The following is a 22,399-nucleotide window of genomic DNA, read 5'->3' as shown; positions in this document are numbered from 1 at the left end:
TGAAAAGAAGTTGATCTCAAATTCTTTAGGTTGTATGTTGTATATTTTTTTATGGTATGTAATTCAGAGGGTTACCTCCGCATCTTCTTTGTCATGTATTGTTTTCTTATTCGAGATAATAAAATTTTCGATTCTTATGTAGTGATTCTTTTGTATATGTTGTTCAAATTTTTTAATTAGCTCTTTGTTGAGTTGCAAGGTAACTGTTATGAGTCCCTCTTCATCTACCAAATCTGTGTGTACATTTAAGTATGAACTATTTTTATTGAAGTCAAACGTGCCATAGTGATTTAGCACCAATCCTTCAAAAGCAACTCCTTGCACTCGTTCAGCAAGATCTGCAACTTTGACCACTTTGAGCGTGCTGTCATAGAGTTGATTAGTTGCCATCCTACAAAAATAATTATATATAAATTAATAAAAACTAATATTACATTCTTATAAATAACTTATTTATGGTTATTTACAAAGAAAAAACTATTGAAAAGTATTAAAAAGTGAGATAATAAGGATTAATATTCAACTATGCGAAACATGTTAGGAATAGTATGAATATTCTATCACTTTGATTAGTATGTACTTTTTACTAGTTTTTGAACCACAATTATGAAGGAGTAGTATTGAGATCATTACTATCTGAGAATGCTATAAATATTCACTCCCTATATTATATAAAGTCCTTTACTGTAGCGAGTTTATTTTATTAGTTCAATTACAAACCTTGCGAAGATTCTAGAATGTCCACACTAAGTGATATTAATATGCAAATATATATGAATATATTATGAGAGAGAATTTATATTCTAAACGAACTAGACTAAGAAAAAGTAGGTAGCATAGGTACTCACCAGGGTAATGTAATAATAGTAACAACCTTTTATATTAGTTAAATGCATGACTACATAATAATATAGTTTGCAAATTGATTTCCCTGTGCTAGGAAAATTATATTCACCTTAGAAGTTGCACAAACCAAGCTTTTTAGATACCTTAAAGCTTTGTTCTACATCATTATCTTTGCAAAGGACAACACTTAGTATATACTTAGCAGTAGCCTTTTCTGACTATGGTTTGCAGGCTACTGATAACAAACTAATTAAAGAGCTTATGAATTAGTAATGGTATGGCATTATGCTCCGTGCTTCAGAGTGGCCATTGTTGCTAGAACCCTATAAAAGTTAATACTTTATTAATCTAGTGGGCACTATTTGAAGCCATGTGAGTATTGGTTGAAGCTAGGTTAACTCCTTGCATGTCACAAACAGATTGGTTATTTGCAATTTGTTGCAAATAAAGCATTTCATGTCGCATAATCATCTAATGTTTTGTTGTGGATACACGCTTAAACCTTGGAAGTACGGAAGCATAGTACAATAGAATAGTCCTATACAAGAAACATGAATGTGTTTTAATATCCTCTTTACTTTTATGTTCAATGTGTTTACTCTAATCGAATCATTATAGCTTCATTTAAAGGAGTTGCTTAAAGCATTGTAGTCTTTCAATTTAAGAATATGCAATCCATCTATGTATTCTACTGCGATGCTTATCAAGCAAACCATGTGCTTGTAGGGAGTATGCCATTAAGAAATTATTTAATACTTTATGCAATGTTGAAAAGGTAGTTAAAAAGAGTTGATTAAAGTAATTCATGATGCATTGTAGATTTGCTTAGATACCTTACATCTTTGTTTTGCACCATGGACAATGCTGAGCATATACTTAGTAGTAGCCTTTTCTGATTGTAGTTTGCTCACTACTAATAACAAACTAATTAAAGAGCTTATGTATTAGTGATGGTATGGCATTATGCTCCGTGCTTTAGAGTGGCCATTGTTGCTGTGACCTTATAAAAGTTAGTACTTTATTAATTCAGTAGGCACTATTTGAAGCCATGTGAGTACTCTTTGAAGCTAGGTTAGTTCCTTTCACTTCAAAAACAGATTTATGAATTGCAATTTGTTGCAAAGAAAGCATTGCTTGTTGTGTAATCATCTAATATTTTGTTGTGGATACACACTTAACCCTTGGAAGTATAGAAGCATAGTACAACAGATTAGTCCTATACAAAAAACCCGAATGTATTTTAATATCCTCTTTACTTATATGTTTAATGTGTTTGTCCTAATCAAATCATTATACCTTCATATTTAAGAAGTTGCTTAAAGTGTTGTAGCCTTTTAATTAAAGAATATGCAATCCATCTAGCAATGCTTATCAAGCAAATCATGTGCTTGTAGGGAGTATGCCATTAAGAAATTAGTTAATACTTTAGGCAGTGCTAGAAAGGTTGTTAAAAAGAGTTGATTAAAGTAATTCATGATGCATTATAACTTGCTGAAAACATTAAACTATTCTAATATGAAGTAAACTGTATGTACTTATGTTAAGAAATGAGATAGAAATATGCATGAAAATAATTATGTTAAAATCAACATTATGAATTTCTTTTTGAAGTGCTCATGAACATGTAGAAACATTGGATACGTAGCATGGAATATAAGTTAAAATATTAATAACAAACAACTGAAGATTTAAATAGATAATAACAAGATCTTGATTCTCACACATCTTGTAATAGATCTCAAATTGTATCTATTCTCATTGTTACATCGAAGGCCAGAGTTGGTAGAACTGAGTATGCCTAGACAATGAGCACTCGCCATTATCTCCATAAGGCTATCAATAGTAGGGCAACAGATAGCATCAGTAGAAAGTACTTTTGCACATACATCATATATCTTGTTGAGCACATATCTTATCTTGGGTAAATTTTTACTTTCAATTCCTTTCACCAAACTGCTTATAGTAAAGCAAAGTGAATAGATATCATGTGCCTTGCAGTATTGAGGAGGAGTAACAATGCGATGATGCTTCTGCTTGTACTGATGGAATGTTTCAAGATTGTCATCAGGAAGAGCTGGGAAAGTTTTTGATGTTATAGTCTTTGTGCTCATGCTCCATCCAACCGCCCCAACAAAAACATCATCTGGTTCTTCAAAGAAATGGATCATTATATTTTTAGAATGTATTGTTATGCAAAATGCCTTTGGTATGTATATAGTGGGCAATCTCAAATAGGCCATTGAAAATGTCAAATATATGATATTTGAAGCGTTCCAAAGTACCCACTTCTTCGTGGATGTCTATTAAATCTTTGGGCACAGTCTAGAAGTGAGTCCTCTCATCAAATATAGCCATCTGTCGAAGTGGCTATCATTCCAATACTTATAGATGACTATTGGTTCATTTTCATCTCTAACCAATCCCAATGGAGCAATGATGCTAGGATGGGAAATATCCAAGCATGTTGCTACTATCAACGTAAGCATTTCTTTACTATTTTGACCATTGCTTTTTATATAACACTTTGAAGCAAAAATTTTATCTCTGAAACTCTCTTCAGAAATCTTGACCTTGATCATTTGTGTGAACATGCTGGCACCAATTTGAGCTATTGGGTAAAAAGAAAACTAGCCTTTGATGCAAGAGTTTGAGAGATGGAGCTATAGGAAATATTGGTAGAGGCACTGTATTGTGAACGTGTTGTACAGCTTCTTTCTCTCTTAAGCAATTACCGTTGTCTTTGTCGTCTTTATATAATTGTTGGATCAATGTAATTTTGCTCTAAAAGTGGGGGTTATTGGTAATTTGGTGGTCTAGTGTCTATGCAAAGACATCAAATTGCCCAATTATTCTAGAGCACTCATCTCTTAAATATCCTTCTGTTAAGAGATCTATCTGAGGTTCAAACTTTGGCCACTTAGTACAAAGCTCTTCAAATGCAATCTTAGTCATATTGTCCCACTAAATCATGCATACTCTTCTTAATCATGTTCAAAGCATTTCTGAGTTGGTCCTCATGCATGTCTACCAGAGCTAAAATTATGCATTGAGAATAGTAGCGACGTTCCATCTTTGTCAAATCTATCCTTTTTCTTTTTCCTCCTGAATGCTCCATCAACTGGAACAATATATGTAAGAAGAAGCCATTAAAACCTTACTAAAAGACTTGGAGTTTTTAGTAAGAAATACTAAAACAAAGTACTATCACCAATATATGTAAGAAGAGGCTATGAAAACCTTACTCTAAAACTTGAACTTTTCATAGCAATACTATGTAGAAGTTATGCATGTTAATATACATAAGAAGAGGCTATAAGAATCCCATACAAAATCTTGGGCTATTCAAATCTCACAAAAATAGTGAGCATGTTATAGTAATATTATGTATTTATGTAAACACAATATTCTAAGAGAATAGAGTTGCTATATCATAAGTAGCTCAAATACCACATGAAAGAAATACCTAAAATGATCTTACTATAATACTAAAAAATCAAATACATATAGTAGAATAAAGGAATGGCTAGATTGTGCTATTTCACAATAGAGTGGAATGTAATGTTTACGCTATTCTAATATGAAGCGAAATGCACATACTTTGCAAATTAATTCTTAGAATGCTTTCACTAAGTCTTTTAGAATGTTCATGAAGAAATATGTACATACTTTATACTATTCTATTAAAGAATAGAATGTACATACTAAGATATATCTAAGCTTTTGAATGTTCGCAACTCTTGGAATGCACACTAAATCTTAGGATGTTCACACTATTTAAGAATAGAATGTACATACTAAGATCTATATAGAATATACACATTAAAGGAGCTTATATAACATAAACACTAAGCATACTAAGTCTCATAATGTTAATGTACAATGGAGTGGATGTATACAATAAGTATATCAATCCTTATAATGTTTATACTCTTTCATTAAGAGTTAAAATGTATACACTTAGCATATCACCTCTTATAATGTTTACACTATTCTAATATGAAGAGAAATGCATATACTTTGCACATTAATTCTTAGAATACTTTCATTAAGTCTTTTAGAATGTTCACGAAGAAATATGTACATACTTAGTTTATACTATTCTATTGCAGAATAGAATTTAGACACTAAGGTATATCTAAGCTTCCGCATGTTCATAACTCTTGGAATGCATACTAAAACTTAGGATGTTCACACTATTCTATTTTAGAATAGAATGTACATACTAAGGTATATCTAGAATATGCACATCAAAGGAGCTTGTATAATATAAGCATTAAGCATGCTAAGTCTCAGAATGTTAATGTAAACATTAAGCACATTAAGCCTTAAAATGCTTTCACCACTTTATTCCAGAATAGGATGTGCTAGATATATTAACTCTTAGAATGCATAAGAGTGGATGTATACACTAAGTATATCAATCCTTATAATGTTTATTCTCTTTCATTATGAGTTTAAATGTATACACTTAGCATATCACGTCTTAAAATGCTTACACTAAGTCTTTTAGAATGTTCACGAAGAAATATGTACATACTTAGTTTATACTATTTTATTGCAGAATAGAATGTAAACACTAAGGTATATCTAAGCTTTCAAATGTTGCCAACTCTTGGAATGCACGCTAAACCTTAGGATGACTACACTATTATAGAATGTACATACTAAGGTATATCTAGAATATCCACATTAAAGGAGCTTATATAACATAAGTACTAAGCATGCTAAGTCTCAAAATGTTAATGTACACATTAAGCACATTAAGCCTTAGAATGCTCACACAATTCTATTCTAGAATAGAATGTGTATGCCAACGTAAATCCAAAATGTTTAAATTAAAGGAACACTAAAACCAAAAGTTCATATTAATTTGGAATGCAATATAATGTATACACTCAATCTACAAGATATTAAGATGTACACAATTTAGAATGTTAATGTACACATTAAAAACATTAAGCCTTAGAATTCTCACATCATTCCATTTCAACATAGAATTTGCATGCCAAGGTATATCCAAAATGTACAAATTAAAGGAACACTAAAACAAAAATTTCATACTGACTTGGAATGAAATACAATGTAGATACTTAAGACATGAAGTGTTAAAATGTACATTCTATTTCATTACGAAACAAAATATACACATTAAGTACACTACGTCTTAAAATGTTCACACTACTCCATTGTGGAATAGGATGTACACACTAAGGTATATCTAAGCCTTAGTATAGTCACACTACTTCATTGTAGAATATAATGTTCACACTAAGGTATCTTAATATCATGGAACGAAACATACATACTAGATATATCAACTCTTAGAATGCATTCTAAACCTTAGGATGTTCATGCTATGAAGGAAAATATATATACTTAGCTCATTAATTCTTAGAATGAAAGTACATACTATTTCATTATGAAATAAAATGTACACGTTAAGTACACTATGCCTTAGAATGTGCACACTACTCCATTGTCGAATAGGATGTACACACTAAGGTATTTCTAAGCCCTAGAATGTTTATGCTATTCCATTGCGAAATAGAATGTATATACTAAGGTATCTTAGTATCGCGTAACGAAACATACACACTAGACATTTCAACTCTTGGAATGCACAATACATTCTCATACTAAATGTATATACTTGTCTCTATTTCATTACGAAACAAAATGTACACATTAAGTATACTACACCTTAGAATGTTTACACTACTCCATTGCAGAATAAAATGTACACACTAAGGTATATTAAGCGCTCTAATTTTCACGCTATTCCATTGCAGAATAGAATCTAAGGTATCTTAATATCGCGGAACAAAAGATACATACTAGACATATCAACTCTTGGAATGCATAATAAACCTTAGAAGCTCATTAATTCTTAGAATAGAAGTCCACACTATTTCATTACAAAACAAAATGTACACATTAGGTACACTATGCCTTAGAATGTTCACACACTACTCCATTGCGGAATAGAATGTCCACACTACAAAACGAAACATACATACTAGACATTTAAACTCTTGGAATGCACACGAAACCTTGGAATGCTCATACTATGAAGCAAAATGTATATACTTAGCTCATTAATTCTTAGAATGAGAAAGTTTATGCTAGTTTGGATTGAAATATAATGTAGACACTTAATATACAAAATGTTAATGAAATGTGCATACTAAATAAATCAGCTATTGGAATGCACACTTAACTTTAGAACACTTACACTATGAAGCAAAATGTACATACTTAAGTCATTAATTCTTAGAAGGAAAAAGCTTATGCTCATTTGAAGCAAAATGTACATACTTAGCTCATTAATTCTTAGAAGGAGAAAGCTTATGCTAATTTGAAATGAAATATAATGTAGACACTCAATATACGAGATGGTAAAATGTACACACTATTTCATTACGGAACAAAATGTACACATTAAGAACACTAACCCTTAGAATGTTTACACGACTCCATTGTGGAATAGAATGTACACACTAAGGTATATCTAAGCCCTAGAATGTACACACTATTCCATTACGGAATAGAATGTACACACTAAGGTATCTTAATATTGCGGAACAAAACAAACATACTATTCCATCCTAGAATATCAACTAGTCAAAATGATAGAGCAAAATGTATAAACTAAGTAATGTTAATAATGTAAATACTCAAAATACGAAGTGTAAAAATGTTCGCACTATTTCATTATGAAATAGAATGTACGCATTAAACACAGTCAGCCTTAGAATATCACACTTTTCCATTATGGAATAGAATGCACACACTTAGGTATCAAACTATTATACTATAGAATAGAATGTATATACTAAGGTATATCTAGAATGTACATATTAAAGAATATAAAGTCAAAATGATAGAGCAACATGTATAAAATAAGTAATGTTGGTAATGTAAACACTCAATATACGAATTGTGAAAATGTTCTCACTATTTCATTACGAAATAGAATGTACACATTAAACATAGTCAGCCTTAGAATGTTCACACTATTCCATTGTGGAATAGAATGCACACACTTAGGTATCTTAACATTACGGAATGAAATATACATACTAAACATATCAGCTCTAGGAATGCACACTAAAATTTAGAACACTTGCATAGTATTCCATTCTAGAATAGAATGAACACAAGAAGGTGTATCTAGAATGTATACTATTAGCGCTTGGAGTGCACACTAAAATATAGAAGGGGCTCTTTCTTCAGTGAGTTCAAATAGATAAATAAAGTTAAATGCGTTCTAAATCCCAAGCAAAAGGTCGATAATGGGGCTCTTTCTTCAGTGAGTCTAAAGAGATAAATAAAGTTAAATGCTTTTTAAAAAGAAATAGGAAAATATGCCATTTAAAATAAATCTCAAAGAACAAGTATAATAATGGGGCTTTTTCTTAGGTAAGGACAAAATCATAAGTAGAGTTTAAATAATTTTTAATTAAAAAATAGTAAAGTATGATACACAAAATAAAATCATTGTAAACTTCATACTTCATATTCTTTGTGTTCAAACAGACTTAATTTGCACATAGCATAGGAACATATACACACTTTCCAAAAAACAAAAAGTAGCAAATGCAAAATAAATGGAGTAGAGCAATTGTTTACATACCTAGTAAGAGAAGCGAGCTTAAAGGGGAAAAATGCTCTTGAAGAAAGTACTAGAGCTCAGATCACACCTAATTCAAACATGTCCATGTAATTGCATCATCAGAATAATTGTGGCTCTAAAAAGAGTCGGAGTTAAAAAAACCCTCTCTCTCATGCAAACCATATTAATATTTATTAAGATCCACATAATGTATTTTGGTGTTGAGATCTTTAAATTCATGAAAGGAGTTAAAACTCTAGTTCTTTGCTTGAATTGAATATTTTGAGACATCAGCAAGTTCAGGCACGAGCTGAGTGTGAGCCCATGGAAAGGGTTTTGGAGGATTTGTAAGTGACAATATGGATGATCTTGTCAAGCGGTTGGAACATGCCTGTAACAAGCACATTTAGCATGAAGCTTCTGTTGCATGTAAAGACCTATAGAAGCATTTTGAAACAAAGGTTTCAATAGACGTTCAAGAATTGCCAATTTTTTGCAAGTGGTGCTTTTGTGCATTTGCACTGTATGTGCTTTGATTTCCTGACTCGAGTGTAGGCTAAATGCTAGTAGGTTCCCACTATCAAGATCAACTACTAGTAAGATCTCACGATCAAAAGATTAGCTAGTAAGGATATACGTCTATCGTAGCATAGCTTATATCCAAAAAGTAGGACTCGCATATACATTCTTCTTGTTTTAATAGATTTAGGGCTAACATCAGTTTTGCCACAAGCCCATAGAGCAATGACCGGCTAAAATTACGCTAGTGTAGGGCATGTGAGCAAGTTTCCTGTGGGTCATAGAATCTAGAATTGCTCATTGTGTTGCCATCACTATCGACGTTATGGGACTTCAAGAAGTTGCGTATCTAGTTGAAACCTAATGAAAGGAGAGCGTGTAGATGTGTGGTCCAAATGCTATAAGACTTGCTCATGACCTGTGCTGTCAAAAGCAAGCTAGCGTGACGAGACACCAAAGACCCAGGGAGTCACAAAACAAGATTGAAGGAACCGCAACAAGTATACAAGCTTTCACCAATGTGGTGCCTAAATTGGCTGTGGACTACGTAGTTGCGGGTGGTCAAGTTAATGTAGGAGCCACCATATAAGTCCCGTAGAAGACGATGTTCAAATTAGCGGAGATAGCTTGGAGAAAGCACGCACAAGACTAGGGGCAGTCAGGCGTCCATTCCAAGAATCAAGCAAGTAAGGAGAATCCCGTATCGGCCCTTTGCCATGCAGTTGTAGAAACCATGCAAACATAAAAACTCGAGGAGGTCGTAGCACGAGCCATCGCTCAGGGAATCGTTACGTTCTTTTTATCATCGACCACGCATGTCTAGGTTGACCCCAAGCCTCCATGCCTTAGAGTTTCTCAACCAACCAAGACCATGTTGGAACTCCCTTAGCTTCCCTTCATGCCTAAACCTAGTCCTTAGGAGGTCAATGGAGGGATAAACATGGGTGCTAGGTACACGACCATGCAATCGCTCATAGGCAAATTGTATGTTCGCATGCATCAACCACTAGCTGCCAACACCAATCACAGAGATGACGCTACGCAACCTCTTGTCAAGCAACCTAGCAACAATTATTAATGAGCAAGTAGTGCACATTTGAGAAATCTGATCGATCATCTTTGAAAAGATGGATACTTGGTGCATCTCTTCCGTGATTTCTTCATGGGCATGCTGCAGTTCACAGTCCATGCTTGTAGTTTCAATGACCATGCCAGTCATACATGCTAGTCTAGTCTCGATGCCCAGAGGAAACACTACAAGAAGCTTACAACAGCAAGCCTCCGCCCTTCATAGCTACCGCATAGAGGTAATGCAAGAGTACACATAGGAGAGGGCAATGAGAGCAAAGGCAGAGGAATGCAAATCACTGGTCGAGGAATTGTGGAAATGTGACCAGACTGCAAATGGTGAATTGCTTCCCAAAGGGAGGCCACTAACTTAGCGATACTATAGTCATTGTGGCTCTCTGCATAGGTTGGCTCGCATGTAGTAGCCACTGCTCCAGGCAGATAACTATCCATGTCAACGGCAACAGCGTGACAACGTTTATTGCAGACATGGAATATAGATCCAATATAATAATACGTTTTCGGTGAAGGCCCTTGTAGACAAGTTGGGAATCAGCAGAGTTACTTTCTGATGCCCCAGTTTAGCAATCTCCCGCATCTTCTATGACCATCATCTTCTCATATCGAACGGGGATATTACTCCTAGAGGTTCGTAGCTGGGTGTCTCCGCAGTGCACTAGATTTAGCACAACTACCTTCCCCCATGATCTCAGGGTTGCAAGTTTAGTTTGAGGGTAACTAAGACATAGGAATCGAAAAGCGTTTTCCTGATCCCTTAACATATGAAGCAAAATCTCAGCGAACAAGGTTAGCAAGTCAAGCTACATACAGTTCACATATCAGCAAAGATGAGCAAATCTTTAGATGATTACATGGTAATCAATTTTTGGGATGAACGCTGAACACGTCCTTAGATAAAGAAATTGCCAGGTGAGCTTCTTGCAATTGACTTACCAGAGTGCCTGGATTCTGATTGTTGAGCGCATATATATACTCTGCTTCCACCGCACCTACATTCAACTCAAAGTGCAACAATCCTCAAGGAAACACTGTAATGTCGCCTGCGTGAAGGAGATTGACGTCGATCTCTTGAATGTTCAGAATCTAAGAAATAGGGCGGCGAGCGTAACCAAGAAGCTCCTTGCCAGCTAGAGACAACCCTCTGATTTGCAGGGCTGGGAAACCAACAACGTAGAGACGATGCTCTGGTTCTTTAACTAATAATAAGATTAAGCAGAAAAAGCATAATGAAGGGAAGCTTGCATGGCAAGACTACCAGTGCCAACAAATTGAAGACCCACCAATAAGCACATGGCTAACAATGTCAAAGAGAGCGAATTCAAAGGGCATCTAAAACGATGCTATAGCCTGCTCCTAGTGGGGTAGTGCTAACAAGATGCAAGGCTATCAGGTAATAGAACCAAATGAGTTTCTCATTAAGTGCTCAACCACAAGAGAAAGATATATTAAAGATTGAGTTTGATATTTAAAAATAATGAAACAACATTTGAATCTATAAAGTAATGTAAAACTATTAAGGAAGATATTTTACACAATGGACATGTTTACATAGTGTGTGTGTCAAATCTTAAAAAAGTGTATAACTTTATTTTTTCAAATCTTCAAAGAAAATGTATAATTGAGTTGCATGCCTATTTCGCAATGTTAATGAGTTGCTCTTGAAGAAAAACTCCTCAAAGTGGAGGGCTTCGGTTTATTCGCCTGCCGCTCGGTACCCGACCTCCATCAACGATCGCACGCCCAGCCATGGAAGCTTGCCTCCCTGGCATCGCTGCAGCTTCCGCTTTCTCCCGTCTCTTGGCTGGCCGTTCATCGCCTGCATCCTGCTGGAATTCATCTGTTTGTCGGTCGCATTTTAAGTCCGCCATCGAGCCATGCTCGCGGAGGAGATTTTTGCGCTCATCCACAACAGGCGATCGCCAGCCCCGCTCCTTTGAGCATCTCCTCGTACGAGCAGCTTCGGCGGAGAGAGACGATGCCGCCAGCCAGATTGCTGAGGTGAGGCAATCCTACAGTTTGGTGAAACCATAACATAATTATTCTAGCCCATTCAAAACTTCAGTTCGGGGGAGCTCGCGGAAGCTGTTATAGTGTTTCCAAGTTTCTCTGACAGATACTTCTATGCGATGACACGATCATTAGCCAAGTATGTCATTCAGCTCAGGATCAGACATTGTATTTGAAGACAGCAAGAACGTTTCCAAATTCTAGTGGCAATACTTTTTTTCAGCAGCCTTGGATAGCCATTCTGGACTACTGTCCCTTTTCTCTTCTGGAACTCTGACAAAGCACCGGGGTGTAAGAACGTTTGTAACTTTCGGGCTATTAGTCAAGATGTTGAATTGTGCTTGGTTGTTTAATGTTTGTCAGGTTAATGAATGCTTATGTGTCATTTGGAAGATTGTTTTGTCGAAATTTCCCTTGTTGTGAATGGCTTAAATCACAGCACTGCTGTGCTGTCAGCTTATGTGTCATTTGGAAGATTGTTTTGTGGAAATTTTCCTTGTTGTGAATGGGTTACGTGAAAGCACTGCTGTGCTGTCAGCTTTTGTTTTCCCGGTGGCGCAGCTGTCAGAGTTTTTTCTGTGAAATAACTGACTTTGGTCCGATTGGGTTCCCGGCAACCTCGGACCTTACGAGGTTATGCTGAACGGTGTTTGCGGGTGTAAGGGGAAGAGGTCAGGGTAATACTTATCATGTATTACTTTATTTTGTAATGGAATGAGGGCAGAGGTTGATTGACCACATTTGGAAGGATAGAGATGGGGACTTCATGACCCAAACCATACCATACCTTTGGAACTTTTTAAGCTTGAAGGATTATCAACTTTAGATGCATGATTACCAAGAATTGGTAAAGCCTTGCCAACCACCCTGAGGATGTTGCCTTGTACAACACCAATCCATGGACAACATAGTTCTTTAATCTGGCATAGTTGACAACTAGGAGCAGGCAGTTGCCCAAACCCTGCAGAGTACTAATCAGTAGTAGACTGTCCGAATGGCACATGGAGAAGCTTGCTAAAGAGAAGAACGAGTTTGCCATTTGTAAGTGCAAGTATGAGCAGATTGTTGGGATAATGCCTTCAGCATCTTTTTAAAAGCGTTATTGTTATTAATTGTGTGTTACTCTGGAGTCTGATCACTAGACCCTTGGGAGGCACCCAAAACAGCTTAAATCTGCTGTATGAAAATGTTTGAACGCTGAACATTGACATCTGGTGGCTGTACTGAGCATGTGCAGTAGGCACGACTTCACGTTTGGGCTGAAATCTGCATTTGCGAGTGACATGAATAAGGTTTCTTTCATTGACTCTTTCTTGGAGGAGTCTGATGTTCAAGGGATGCTGAATTTGGCATGTCAAGGATCATGATAACTCAGCTTCATAAGTCTTGCATACAGCTGCCAAAAGGTTGGTTGACCAACATCTAAGGCGATGTGCCTTATAGCAGTTGCTGTATTTTCATCCCTATTTTCACGACATACATCTATTGAAAAATTCAACTTGTTCATATTTTTAGCCACGACCCATAAAATAATCCATGAACTAGTTAATCTGACACATAAATTAATTATAACTTAAGAATGCAAAGTCACTTGATCGACTTTTTGTACTTTCACAGTCCACCTTCTGTAGAGCTAAGTGTTACTTTTAGATTTGAGTGTTTCCATTGTGCAATTCTTAAGTAGCAGTTGATCGGAGAGTGTACTTAGATTCTTTCCACTGCAAGGGTAAGGGTAGGCTTGCTGCCATATTCTCTGACAGGTTCAATTTCTATGGGTTGATAGTCCTAGAAAGTATGGATCATGGTTTCATAACGTAGTCATCATTCATTAAGTAAGAGCTCATCTAATAAGCCTTACCTTGAGTTGACTTTCAGTTGCTGAGATGTTATCTTTCAAAGCCTGTCTTGGATCAGAATTCAATCATCTTGTGAAATAATTTGGATTAGCAAATCTCCAAAGATATATTTGTGGGACAATAAGAAAGATCTAACCTCAAAGGATTCATCCATAACTTAATCACTCAATAAACGCTTGTCAATGGCTTAACATTCGTTGATTGTGGCATAATTTATGAGTTGGCCCTAATGTGATCTATTTTACCTGACCAAAAAGCCTCATTGCAATGAAATTCCCTATCATCAAAGAGCATTCAAAGCAAACATTTTAATGTTACAACAAAGTCTCTTATCGTCACAGAAACACACTCTCTCTCAGACATGTATCCACGTGTTCTTCACATTCTGAATGCATGTGCAAGAGATATTGCTGCTTGGAAGCCCTTCTAGCTCAAATCACAATATTTTGATGCTGTTCCCTTGTTCTCCATACTTGTGGTGTCTTCTCTTATTCATTTGCATTTCACTAGTGCAAATTGCAGCAAAGCCTAGTCAAGCTGCCAGCAGGAGCCTCTAGTCGCCACCAGTAGCTTAGTCTCCCCAAGCAGAAGCGTCGTCAACAGAAGCCTCAAGATCAGGCCGCCAACAAAGGCCCGCGCCTCCAGCAGCAGTCTATATTTATATATCTTATAGTCTGTGTAGAGTAGCAGCTTCCAGTTTTCAGTTCATACCATTTCCAGACCCACTTCCAGCGTAGGGTCAGCTTGTGCTCACAGCCAGGTTCAGCCATCTCCCATTCGATGTTGTGCTGGGGGCCCAACTCGGGGTTAGTCTCAGCAGAGGGGTAACTCAGTTACTGCGCACCACTATGTAATTTCTAAAAGGTAAGGCATTTGCTACCTCGGACCCAGCCAACAAGATTTCGTACTTTACCTTTGTAGCTGCCTTAATGCCTAACCCCTATGCAAAGACATATCAAAGGCAGAAGTCCATTTCAGATCTTCAGGAGCATATATATTATTTACAACAAAAGTTCAAGAGCTCAAGCTTCGACTTGCAGCTCTAGAAAGGAGATTTCATGGCATGGAAGGCAATGGAAAGGAGGAAGTCGTCAAAGAGGTACTGCACAAATGTAATGCATCTCCACCAACATCATAGCTTGTTTCTATGGTTCAGGAAATGATCACCACTCAGGTGAAGTCTATGAAGCAAGAGGTCAACAACAAGGTGAATAAAAGCTGACCTTCATATGGAAGTGAAAGAACACGGAGCTAGAGAAATTAACAAGGTGATTCTACACCTGGTGGGATCGCCATACGGTTGTCTTGGAGGGAGGGGGGGTATACAGAAGATAAAATCAACAGCCTAAAGGAGAAGATACCACTTGTTGAATGGAATCAAGATGATATTTGGAATATCCAACAAAAGGGAACACGGATAGAAGTCCCTTTTAGTGATAGGGCAGCAAGGATAAAGATTCTTCAACAAACCCATATGCTGAAGGGCATAAAGATATGGGCACAAAGATATGGAAATATGAAGAGCTCACTCCGATTCAGCTCAAACAGAGAGCCACTGAACTTATTAAAGTGAAGGAAGCCAAGAAAGCAGGAAAATGGGTGGTCTACCGGCAAGGACATCAGAGAATTCAAATGAAGCCTAAAGACGCTCAGCCTTAATTGATCTAATGAAGGCCACTTCATGATGGACTAGAACATAGCTATGCTCTAAATTAATTTCGAGTTGAGATGCCATGTGCATAGAATTGTAGTAGCTAGTCTCTTTTTGATGTGTATTTTGTCTCATAGGCCCATGAGGCCTTCCGCAGACGTAAATAGATCTGTCTTTCTTTCTTCCCTCTCGTAGACCGTCCTCTTGGCCTCTTTGAAGAAATTTAAAGTTCTCTTTCTGTCTCTTATTTTGTCTCAAGGTCCAGGCATGTACCCATGTAGAGATCACATGCCGAAGTAGGGTGCTCTAGGTACTGAGGAACTTTTTAGAGTTAGTCATCTCCTTTATGTATATTAGGGAGTGAGGGCTTCTATGCGGGTGTGCCCGCCTAGAGAAATGATTAGTAGATGAGTCCTTTCTCATTGTGTTTCTGCAGGTTAGCAGGGGGCTCAGCTAGGGCACATTGCTGTGATCAACTGGTGGGTCAGCAGGGCCTGATTTGAGGCTGGAGTGGGCCTGGTTTGAGGTCAGATTCAGGCTAGTCTAGGATTCTGGCCAGGGTTGGGTCAACCGACCTCACCAGTCAAGTTAACCCGAACAGACCTGGTTGAGTCACTCGGCCAGATTTGTATTCTTTTGTGCAGTGTTCAGCCTGTTGAGTGGCGAGTTTGTGGCGCACTCTTTTGCCTACTCTAGTCATCTTCCAGTGGTGCAGTTATGCCCTGGGTGTGTACCATTTGTGGAGGTTTTTCTTAGCAGTCAATCCGGACTTTTCCCTGACATCTCCTTTGCATTTCCATTGTCTCCCTTCGCACCTCCTTGCTGTTTCGGTTCGCTTGTTCTGCTCTCAGCTTTTACTCACATTTCCATTGTACTTTCACATAACTCTCTCTCTCTCTCTCTCTCTCTCTCTCTCTCTCTTTCTCATGATTGGCCACACATTGGCCAAGATCTATGGATCGATACTGGAGAGGGAGATCAACAGCCATATAGAGGCACATGGGCAGCGTACTCTAGGGCAGGCAGGTTTCCGAAGATAGCACTCCACACTAGACCACATCTTCACCCTGAGGACTATCATTGAGGAGGCGAGGTCGAGATGCCAGAAAGTCTACACGTGTTTTTTAGACTTTCGGAAGGCCTTCAACACTGTCCCGCGATCCTGCATGATCAGGAGACTACAGGATATGCAGATTCCAGAGGTTCTGATCTGGGGAGTGGTGAGCCTATACGAGTCCGTCAGAGGGAGAGTTCGTGTCCGAGGAGGCCTATCAAACTAGGTTGAGAGCACGATCGGAGTAGAGCAGGGATGCCCTCTCTCACTGACTCTCTTCGGGCTCTACATTGATGAGATTACATCTTTCATAGACCGTCTAGGAGGTGAGGGAGCACCACTAGCTGACTTGATGATACAGATTCTACTATACGCGGATGACATAGTCCTCTTGTCATCTTCGGTAGAGGGACTACAAAGAGATCTAGATGCCCTAGAGGTGTTCTGCAGAGAGAGAGACCTGATGGTTATCCTTGGGAAGACCAAGGTCATGATCTTCAACACCTCTTACACAGTGCTTCACCAACATAGCTTTACATACCAGAGTCAGCCAGTGGAGATTGTGTAGTCCTACACATACTTGGGTGCAGTTTTCACAGGGCCAGTTTTCACGATGACTCACGCAGCCAGAGCACGACTCACACGAGGGCACGATGCTTTGGCCCGACTAGAGTGACAGTGCTTTCAGGCGCACTTCCAGGATCCACCGACGAAGTGTTGGCTTTTCGACACTCTAGTGAGGGCGACTGCCATGTATGCGGCACCTTTTTAGGGGTGTGATCTCTCAACAGAGCAGAATGGAGGAGATCTGAGCGGCTACAGGTGATTATGGGCTCTAGGGTGATTCGGAGTAAGCCCTTGGTCTCCCATTAGATAGTACAGGCAGAGTTTGCCATGACCCCTCTCTAGATTGAAGCCATTTTTCAGATAGTGACTTTCCTCCACAGAGTTTGGGACCTACCTCGCGCGAGAGACTTCCGAGGCTGGCACTAGAGTCCTCCATACGACTAGCAAAGAGGGGGGTAGGTACAGCATGGTTTGCACGCATCACCGCATGGTTTGCCAATCACGGCATTCAAATGGATCGGCTTCCCCCGTTTCAGTATAGCATGGATGCACCACCGAAGTTGATCCCACGAGATGAGATTAACCGCATCATACGGTTAGATCCCCTCTAGCGCATCATACGGTTAGATCCCCTCTAGCTCCACACATCTCGCACTTGGGGGGGGGGGCCTAGGAGTTCCCCACCAAGGCCCAGCTCTACTATGACCATTTTATGAGAGTATTTGAGGATGGGCTCATCATCAAACTTCAGTAGAGGAGTCTCACATGCGCTTAGGATTGCCATTAGACAGATGTGGGTCTCGTCCCATCAGCTGAGGATCGAGGTAGGGAGAGTTGCAGGCATACCTAGAGAGCATCAGACTTGGAGGTTGTGCACGATGGGGGCGGTCGAATACGTGGAGCCGGTTCATGCACTTGGGACTCTAGCTCTGAGCACTTGATACTCTCATGTCACCCTCATGCTATTTTGCTACCTTTTTGCTATTTTGTACTAGTATAGCATTTTAGTACTCAGCAAGGGCCTTAGTGAGCCCTTTGCCCCAGCCCACAGTGGTTTGTATGAGTTACTTGATTCTGTACTTTTTCCATAGGCCCGCGAGGCCTCCCGCGGATGTTAATCAATCTCTCTATGAATGCCAAGTCCCATCTCAATGGTCTCTCTTGCTCCTGCAGAGCGTGTCTCTATCTAAGGGCTTGGAGTTGCAACTCCTTGGTGCTTCTCTGTATCACATCTGCCACCCACAAAGCCCACCCATCCTTGGGCCCACCTTCTGGCTGCTACCAAATTTCAGCTAGTGCTTGTTGCACTTCCTCCTCGTGAAGTAGATCATCTGGGATGCGAACCCCTTTTTGGGGCAGTCCACGGCGGGGCTGCTCAAGGTGAAACACAATAGGGGAGTGTTTTGACATCGTAGTGCCTGCTCGAATGCCCGTGGAGCCCTCCTTGTGCATCACCCATTCCCCAACGTAAAACCTGTTGATGCGTTCCAAGAAGCTGTCATGCCTCTGTTGTCCGAAAGAAAAGAGGAGGCTTTTAGGGAGCCTGGTGAACTCCGCCTCTCTACATGGGTCTTTGCTATTGATCGCGAAGATGAATTGCTCCTAAGTACTCCTTTGCGTTGCAGGCTTAGAGAAAGAAGCACCTCCTTGCTTGTCCTCTACAAACTCTAGGTTGTTGAAGACGCCTCCAACAAACCAAGACTTAATGTCTGAAAGGCACTTTGTCAATCACCTTTAAAAAGCAAGGTGGTGCTGTCCACATGCATCTTTATAAATGTTCCGGATCTCAATTTGGACTCATTGATCCATCCAAACTGCTCAGCTAGTGGTAAGCTCGCCTTGATCAAAGAACTCTGGGGCCACTGCCTCGGAAATTGAAGTGCAAACACCTCCACTCCGGCCTCTATGGGGGACCACAGCTATGGGCCTATCCTCGGGAGGAGGTGGTGGCGACAACTAGCTCCGATGTTGAAAATATATGCTCTTGTATCAAAAGAAAATCCATTGCCCGTCCCACCACTGCCCTCTCCAACTTTTGACGAAGTATCAGATGGTGTGGTTGACTACGTGCACGATCGTGAAGCCCATGCACGTTTCTCACCATGGTCCAACTCATGCGGAGGAGGATAGAGAGAATAGCACTCATCTATGAGTGGAAGCCTGCCACAACCTCGGACTTCTGTGACTTCGAAGGGGTCTTGGAAGGAGAGTAGTCTGTATCCATGTGTTGACGGCCGAGGGCATGACAGACTCTAAGCTGACCTTCCATGCCTATTGCATCATGAAGGAGACAACAACTCCAAACTTGTCGTCGCACTGTTGAAGCATCTAGTATGTGGGGTACAACGGATCACTGATATGGCCATGCATGTGCGTGGTCTATCTGCAGTAAAACTGAGCTGAAAGATAGCTGAAGCACCATAGGTGAGCCACAACTTTATCCCCTACGGGCCCATCCACTGCTCCATCATGCACATTTGCTCTCCCATCATATAATCAAACAGAGACGGGCCATTGCTTCTCTCCTGTGGAGGCAAAATAGAAACCCCAAAAAGGGTGAGTGCAGGAACCAATCACACCATTGGATTCCCCTTTTCGGGGTTACAAGTTCAACATTGTCATCTATAGAGCCAAGGGATACGCATTCGGAATCTCTAGATAGTTCCAAGGTTTGAGCCTCCAAAGCTCACTCAGCAGGGGTTGCCCTGTGGGCGGGGCCTAGGACTGGAAGCTGGGAGAACAAGCCCCCTTTCCTTGGCACCAGGGAGACTGTGCCTTGGGGGGGCTGGGCTGCGGATGAGTGGAGGAAGCCACATCCTGGAAGGGGGGGGGGAGAAGGCTCCGCCTCCCCCCTGCCCGAAGGTTGGGGATCAGGATCGGGCCTAGAGGAAGAGCAAGGGGCGAGAGAAGTAGAAGAGGTGGTCGTTTTGCTGTAGTGGGAGGGGGAGAGAAAGATGGTGGAGGGGAGGAGGGCGGAAGGCGGGTAGAGACGGTGACTATAGCACGGGGAGCGGGCGGAGGGGAGGGAAGGAGAGAGGGGGGGGATGTGTGGGGGGGGAGATCAAGAGGGGGGGAGTGTGGGCTGGAGGGGCATCGGCCTTTGAAGTAACGGAAGCTCCAGTGCCTCGCTATTGTGCTGGTACTTTAGAGCTCTGAACCCTTGTGTCCCTGAGTGCCTAGGAGGGAGGGCGGAGGCGATAACGGTCGGCAAAGCACTAGGAGCTCCTGTGTCCTGTTACTGTGCATATGCTTGGGTACTCTAGGTCCTTGCCACAAGGGGACCCGTTGGAAGATCAAAGAGGGTCTTGTCCTCTAGCATTTGGAGGCAACCTGAGGGGGCACTCCTTGAGCATGGGAGCTAACTCATACTTTGCTGACGCCTTTAGCATGCCGCCTACGATTCTTTGCGGCTTGCTTGCTTCTTTTTTTTTTCTTAGCTTGTGCCATTTTCCCTTGGAGGGCTCCACCAGGGTGTCTGGGACTCCTAATGCTGCTACCTGCAAGGGCATTGAGCCCTTTCTGCTTAAGGCTCCCTCAGCTGTCTCTGTCAATCTTGCGTGGGGGTGTTGTCCTCTAGGGCAATCACAAGCGAGATGGCCCATACGACGACACCACAAACACTGTCTTGGTAGCTGTGAGATCTTGATCCTTTGCTGTAGCTCGCCTTTGTCAAGGGTCGCGAGGCAGATCTCCTTTGGAAGAGGGATTCTGGACTCTCGACAACCAGGCTAAGTCTAGAAACCCCATCATTTGCTACAACAGAGGTTTCGTGTCTAGTGGAGACTCTAGCAATGTGCAAAAAGCCCGACCAATGGAGGGAAAGATGGCTTGTACTCCCTCGGAGCCTTGGGAAGTGGAGTGTCACCAAAAAGTGTGGCATATGATGAGTCGTATCCGTATAATCCTCCACCGTAAAGCCATGGCAACACAAAAAAGGTAAACCTAGTGAGGGCCAAGGTAGATGGGGCTTTCTCCACAAGTGCGAGGGTGGTATCAGGTGAGCTCAGTTGAAGAAGAAGAACTCCTGCACCATAGATGGCGACTTCTTGGATGTGGTTGTTGGAGCATAGAGGAGTAGGGAGAGGAGGTAGGGTAGGAAAAGTATGTGACACACAACACAAGTACAGCCTCGTGTAATCTAGACACTAGACATAGAGTACCAAAGTGCATATGGGATATCTTCTAATATGACACGTGGCATCCATAGAACACACTAGACTAAAACACACATAAAGACTCCCTCAACTTGACTCCATTCCTAACACCCCCCCATGGAGGAAAGGTGAGGGACTACTGGAATGAAACCAAGAACAAAACATGGTAATGATGGGATTTCTAATCTGTGCACCCCATGGAACTCAGAGGCTAAAGTCTAAGCATGTTCAGAGGTTGATCCAAGCACCCTCATGGCTTGAGACTCAACATGACTCTGAGGCTCATGTCTTAGCATGGCTACATGGCCAGCTCATAGGTCTAGGGGCTACACCAACATCCTGGAACTACAATTAAGCTCCCACAATATATTCCCCTCCCCGGCTCCAAAACATGACCAGTTAGTGACATGGAGCCACACATAACAAAGCAATAGATCATTTTAGGAGGACTTCTATTACTATCACTATCTTTAACTCGCTTCATATTGTCAGTTTTAACAGTCCATCACGGGGCAGGCACACGGAATTTCCTCCCAGCCAACCTTGGTGGTAGCAAAAAAAAACTCTAGAATAGTCCACATACGTGAAGGCTCCAGCTTGCAGATTTCACCAAGCCCCAATTCCCTAGATGGATCTAGTATGCCACATGTCTACATTTGAGGGCATCTCCTCAATGCATCATTTACCCCTCTCTTGGGATAACATTGAAATCATTTGCCCCTTGGCACATTTAATGCATTTGGACCCCTTAGCCTTAGATCCACCTAGTCTTGTGCCGTGTCACCCTCACCAAGGACCTTGACCTTAATTCCTCTTTGATCATTTACGTGAAGCCCAAACAAATATAATACAAACATTGATCCTTTAAAGGAAAATGTCGACTGACCCTTCCGAGGTCATGTTGCCTCAACTTGAGCGTAACATTCCTTCTCTCTTCAGGCATCAGCGTCCTCGATGATAAAGTCTGGGAACACTCTTCGTAACTGGTATATGGATTCCCAGGTAGCTTCTGATAGAGGTAAACCATGCCATGCAACCAACACC

At 40.4% G+C, this 22,399-nt stretch overlaps 1 protein-coding gene across 1 annotated transcript in view; it reads left to right on the top strand.

Moving 5' to 3' along the window:
* Positions 1 to 11,784: 11,784 nt before the first annotated feature.
* LOC147906326 (sodium/proton antiporter 2-like) overlaps positions 11,785 to 22,399 on the top strand; it is an 82,777-nt gene continuing 72,162 nt past the window's right edge. Inside the window, exon 1 of the mRNA XM_087378072.1 lies at positions 11,785 to 12,064. Within this exon, the coding sequence (XP_087234198.1) occupies positions 11,813 to 12,064 (252 nt within the window). The 5' untranslated portion in view covers positions 11,785 to 11,812. The remainder of the gene's footprint in view (positions 12,065 to 22,399) is intronic.

Source organism: Dipteris shenzhenensis, chromosome 1 (assembly GCF_047967505.1).
Source record: "Dipteris shenzhenensis isolate YYH24624 ecotype China chromosome 1, Dip_SZ_1.0, whole genome shotgun sequence".
Lineage (NCBI taxonomy): Eukaryota > Viridiplantae > Streptophyta > Polypodiopsida > Gleicheniales > Dipteridaceae > Dipteris > Dipteris shenzhenensis.
This window is presented reverse-complemented; position numbering and strand designations above follow the sequence as displayed.